Below are 6,000 nucleotides of genomic sequence, written 5' to 3' on the forward strand. Positions count from 1 at the left end.
TTTTTTTGACTGTATACAGTCAAAAAAAAAAAAAAACAGCAAAAACGCATCAAAAACGCTGTAAAAACGCTGCAAAAACGGTGCACTTGCGTTTTTGATGCTTGTCCATTGAATTCTATTACATGCAAAACGCTGCATTTTGCATGAAAAAAAGTCCCTGACCCTTTCCAAAAATGCAGAGATACAAAAAGGCATCGATGTGAACATGTTCCATAGGAACCCATGTTAAAAAAATTCCCATGCATTTCTGCAAAATGCAAAATGCATCAAAAAACGCACTAGTGTGAATGGAGCCTTACTAATAAAAAAAATATATTAATAATAAAAATGCCATAAAACTAGCCCCTATTTTGTAGACGCTATAACTTTAGCGCAAACCAATCAATATACGCTTACTGCAATTTTTTTTTTTTTTTTAATCAAAAACATGTAGAAGAATACATATCGGCCTAAACTGAGGGGAAAAAAAAAGTTTTACGTATTTTTGGGGAATATTTATTATAGCAAAAAGTAAAAAAGTATATTTTTTTTTTTACTAAATTATCGCTCTTATTTTTTTTGTTTATAGCACAAAACATAAAAACCGCAGAGGTGATCACATACCCCCAAAAGAAAGCTCTATTTCGACGTAGCGCCGTATCGCAAAAAAGTGCTCTGGTCAGGAAGGGGGAGGGGGGGAATTGAAGTGGTTAATAATGCTTTGGTGGAAAACGTCCTATTACCCTAGAAAATGGGCATTTAAATTTTTTTATATTTTTTTAATTGCTGTACCAAAAATTTTATTTCATTGACAGATTCGTCTTCAAGTTGATTTCAATTTGGGTTCAACTCGGCAGCTGAACATTTTGGCCAACGCCTTTGATAACGTCGATGACGAAACGCGTAAGGCGGAGCTACGCACTGACGTCACACGCGGAAGTAGGAGAGTGTGGAACGCAGCTGAGGCGCACGCTGCGCAGCTGATGGTTCTAGATGCACGGGCTCTCTCCATACTAAACAGATTATACGCTGTGTGACCAATTGGCTCTTTTAGGTAAAGTCTGTTTTTAATTTATTTCTTTGAGCTATTTATTTATCTCAACCTATGTGCTGGTATGATAGCTAAATAAAGTATTTAAAACGTATCACACTATGGAGCCCTGTTTCTTCCATATGAGGATATACTGAAGGATACTTCACAGCTGGAGCGGGGGACCCTGAGAACCCATATACATCATATTGCTGCCTGGTACTACATGCCTACTACCCCTGCAGGGGTGCAGGGAGCTGGTGAGTGGGGATCTTTGAGGGGGAGCACCGCAAGTCACTGGATCTGATCAGCTGTTCTCACGAAATCACCTACCACAGATGCTTTGTTTTGTTTTTTGTTTTTTGCTTTTTGCTGCTTGATGCTGGACTTTGATATACATACAAATATTCATTATATATTTTATTATATATTTTTTATATATTTTTATATATATTTTTTTTATATTTTTTCATTTTTTCACTATTTTTTTTATCACATTTCTCTGCACTGTATGCCTAAGTTGGGACTACTCATGATACATGTATTTATATTTATTTAATTTATTTTATGCATAAACACACATTTTGGATACACCTGGGGATCAACATAGGATCTAGATATCCTGATTAATGCCACTCAGATAGTAGATTGCACAACGTTTCCGAGAAGGGTGATTCCTCTAGGACTGATCCCCTTTCGTGGCACAAACAGTGGTGTTTAATTTATCTTGTATTGTCATACATTAATTTATTTTGTATTGTCATATATTAATTTTTTAAGTTGTCACCTATATTCATTTTATGATGGACAATTACACGGTGTACACCTGTATGAAGGTATAAAACTGACACGTTAGTACAGTTTACTCAGGTTATGTTGGATACTGATATCCATTATCCAATGAATCTGAGTAACTAAAGGGGTTGCATTAAGTACACTTACTTACTCATTTTACTTGTATTTATTTCCCCTTTGAGGTTCATTATATTATAAATCAAGGTACCCTGGTAAGGTAGCGCCATTCACCCCTAATTAACTTTCCTTTACTATTCAACTCACCCCTTCGGGGGTAAGTGTAAGGGGAGGCTGCAAGCCTTCAGGTCCGTGAGTGCGGAAACCCGTCCCCTAAGCAGTTCGGTGGGCGCAAGCTCCGCGCTCCGTACAAGCGTCTCGCGATCGCTACTTTAACGAACGTTCAGGATTGGACTGCAGGTAGAGCGGACTGGCCAGCTTGCTGGGAGATGGCATGAAAACCTTCTGTATATGGCCATAGACTGATCCCCCTTTCATAGTACTTTATACCAGTATATCCCAGTACAGGGGCCCCCCCTCTCCCCATGATAGGACCCCCAGGAAGCCCTCTCCAGCCACAGACCATGCAGCCTTTATACCTATGAAGTCCCCCCTCCCACCGCCTGTATCCCCCCTTCCTTCCTTACCTCGTCCCCGCACCAAGCAGAGGATCCCCAGAGCCAGCAGAGCGCGGAGCCCGATCATAGCGGAGCGGAGAGAGCGGACCGAACAACTCGGAGCAACTCCACCACTGTACAACCCTATGAGACAGGTGTACACAGCGCCACCTACTGGGCGGCAACGGAACGTCCTCTCCTCCACTTAGGATCAGACAGAGGGGGGAGTAGAGAGCGGGATGGGGAAGAACTTGGTGACTGATGGGGAAAGAATAAATCTATGTGGGGGGGGGTTGCTCTTCACACACGGCTCTGAGCGGAGATCTTATGTCGGAGGACCGACATATTGAACATTAATGCCGCCGGTGTTGTGCCGAGAATGGTTCCCCGTCGAAGTCTGTTCCCCCTGTCTCTCGGCGGAGATCGGAACTCCGCCTCTCCAGCCCTCTGCACTGCCGCTCCTCCTACTCTTCCCCGAATGCTAATCATCCTTCTACCGTCCCTTCCCCCGTGCGCGTCCCCTGTACAATATTATTAGTCCATCCACACAAATATATATGTATATATTATCACTCCTATATATGTATGTATATATTATCACTCCTTATAAAATATATATCTGGTACAATATTATTACTCCTACCATATATATATATATATATATATATATATATATATATATATATATATATATATATATATATATATATATATATATATATATTTCTAACATATCTATATGTGTGTATATATATATCTATATAGATATATATCTATATAGATATATATATATATATATATATATATACATATAGATATTATATATATATATAATATAATATCTATATATATATATATATATATATATATATATCTATATGTATATATATATATATATATATATATAAACTATACACACATCATCATTATTATCCCTTCATATTAATGTGTCTAATTTATTCTTACCCCTTCTACGTCTTCATTATTATCCCTGCCTATTATTTAATATTATTTATTGAACACTGGAAATTCTCCCCACAGTCCCTATTATTATTATTATTATTATTATTATTATTATTATTCCTACCACCTATTATATATCTATCAGTATACACGTCATCATTATCATCTCTTCCTATTATTTTATCTAATTTTTTTATTGCCCCTCCTATTATTTTATTTATTATTACACCTCCTATTATTTTATATTCATTGTTAATCCTTCTATTATTTTATATTATTGTTACACCTTCTATTCATTTCATCTAATTTATTATTACCCCCTCCCAGTGGCAGATGGTGCTGAAAATTTTTTGGGGGGGCGCAAACAAACTGAAAAAATCTGAAAAAAAAAATCTTTAAACGCAGCCACTGTGCACATCTGTTTCTCTGACTACTCTACTCTTTGTATCAATCATCCTCACTCTTCCTTCTTACCCCAGACCCTTTCTGTCCAGGGGAAGCGGATTTTGATAGCAAGCTGACTATTGCTATCGAATCTGGTTCCCCCTCCCAATATAGCTTCCACAGCATTTCAAGGGTTAAAAACACTTGTATATGGCTTCTCTAACTGCTCTACTCTTTGTATCAATCATCCCCATTCTTCCTTCTTACCCCAGACTCTTTCTATCCAGGGGAAGCGGATTTTGATAGCGAGTTGACTCTTGCTATCGGATCTGGTTCCCCCTCCCAAAACAGCTTGCACGGCATTTCAGGGGTTAAAAACACTTGTATATGGCTTCTCTGACTGCTCTACTCTTTGTATAAATCATCCTCACTCTTCCTTCTTACCCCAGACCCTTTCTGTCCAGGTGAAACGGATTCTGATAGCAAGCTGACTGTGTGTTAAATTTGGTGTTATCGCTGTTACTTTCTCATTCTGGTCACTGGAAGTTCAACATGGCACCTCATGGCTAGGGATGAGCCGAACACCCCCCGGTTTGGTTCGCATCCAGAACATGCGAACAGGCAAAAAATTAGTGCGAACACCGTTAAAGTCTATGGGACACGAACATGAATATTTAATGGGCACAAATGGCTGCATATACTGGGCACAAGTGGCTGCATATGATGGACACAAGTGGCTCCATTTGAATATATTGAGTATTGAGTATTTTGCAGCTCTCATTTGTTTTTGAAAATGAAGAAAGACCAGAAAAAAATTTTTTTTTTTCTTTTTTCAATCTTCAAAACTTTGTGACAAAAAGTGAGGTCTGCAAAATACTCACTATACCTCTCAGCAAATAGCTTTGGGTGTCTACTTTCCAAAATGGGGTCATTTGGGGGGTTTTGTGCCACCTGGGCATTCCATGGCCTCTGAAACTGTGATAGGCAGTGAAGAGTGAATTCAAAAATTTACGCCCTTAGAAAGCCTGAAGGCAGTGATTGGTTTTCGGGGTCCCGTGCGCGGCTAGGCTCCCAAAAAGTCTCACACATGTGGTATCTCCATACTCAGGAGAAGCAACAGAATTTATTTTGGGGTGTAATTTCACATATTCCCATGGCATGTTTGAGCAATATATCATTTAGTGACAACTTTGTGCAAAGAAAAAAAAAAAAAAAAAAAAAATTTGTCTCTTTCCTGCAACTTGTGTCACAATATAAAATATTCCATGGACTCGACATGCCTCTCAGCAAATAGCTTGGGGTGTCTACTTTCCAAAATGGAGTCATTTGGGGGGGTTTGAACTGTCCTGGCATTTTATGCACAACATTTAGAAGCTTATGTCACACATCACCCACTCTTCTAACCACTTGAAGACAAAGCCCTTTCTGACACTTTTTGATTACATGAAAAAATTATTTTTTTTTGCAAGAAAATTACTTTGAACCCCCAAACATTATATATTTTTTTTAAAGCAAATGCCCTACAGATTAAAATGGTGGGTGTTTCATTTTTTTTTTTCACACAGTATTTGCGCAGCGATTTTTCAAACGCATTTTTTGGGGAAAAAACACACTTTTTTAAATTTTAATGCACTAAAACACACTATATTGCCCAAATGTTTGATGAAATAAAAAAGATGATCTTAGGCCGAGTACATGGATACCAAACATGACATGCTTTAAAATTGCGCACAAACGTTCAGTGGCAACAAAATTAATACATTTTTAAAAGCCTTTAAAAGCCTTTACAGGTTACCACTTTAGATTTACAGAGGAGGTCTACTGCTAAAATTACTGCCCTCGATCTGACGTTCGCGGTGACACCTCACATGCATGGTGCAATTGCTGTTTACATTTGACGCCAGACCGACGCTTGCGTTCGCCTTAGCGCGAGAGCAGGGGGGACAGGGGTGCTTTTTTTTTTTTTTTTTTTTTTTTTTCTTATTTTTTTGCTTTTTTATCTTATTTTTAAACTGTTCCTTTCATATTTTTTTTTTAATCATTTTTATTGTTATCTCAGGGAATGTAAATATCCCCTATGATAGCAATAGGTAGTGACAGGTACTCTTTTTTGAAAAAATTGGGGTCTATTAGACCCTAGATCTCTCCTCTGCCCTCAAAGCATCTGACCACACCAAGATCGGTGTGAAAAAATGCTTCCCCAATTTCCCAATGGCGCTGTTTACATCCGGCGAA

At 38.3% G+C, this 6,000-nt stretch overlaps 1 protein-coding gene across 9 annotated transcripts in view; it reads right to left on the reverse strand.

Moving 5' to 3' along the window:
• Positions 1-2,606, reverse strand: part of LOC141129359 (nectin-1-like) — a 130,991-nt gene extending 128,385 nt beyond the window's left edge. For all 9 annotated transcript variants that reach the window (XM_073617346.1, XM_073617348.1, XM_073617347.1 and 6 more), the window contains exon 1: positions 2,449-2,606. In XM_073617346.1, coding sequence (XP_073473447.1) covers positions 2,449-2,506 — 58 coding nt within the window. In that variant the 5' untranslated portion in view covers positions 2,507-2,606. The remainder of the gene's footprint in view (positions 1-2,448) is intronic.
• Between the last annotated feature and the right edge of the window lie 3,394 nt (positions 2,607-6,000).

This window comes from Aquarana catesbeiana, linkage group LG02 (assembly GCF_042186555.1).
Source record: "Aquarana catesbeiana isolate 2022-GZ linkage group LG02, ASM4218655v1, whole genome shotgun sequence".
Taxonomy (NCBI): Eukaryota; Metazoa; Chordata; class Amphibia; order Anura; family Ranidae; genus Aquarana; species Aquarana catesbeiana.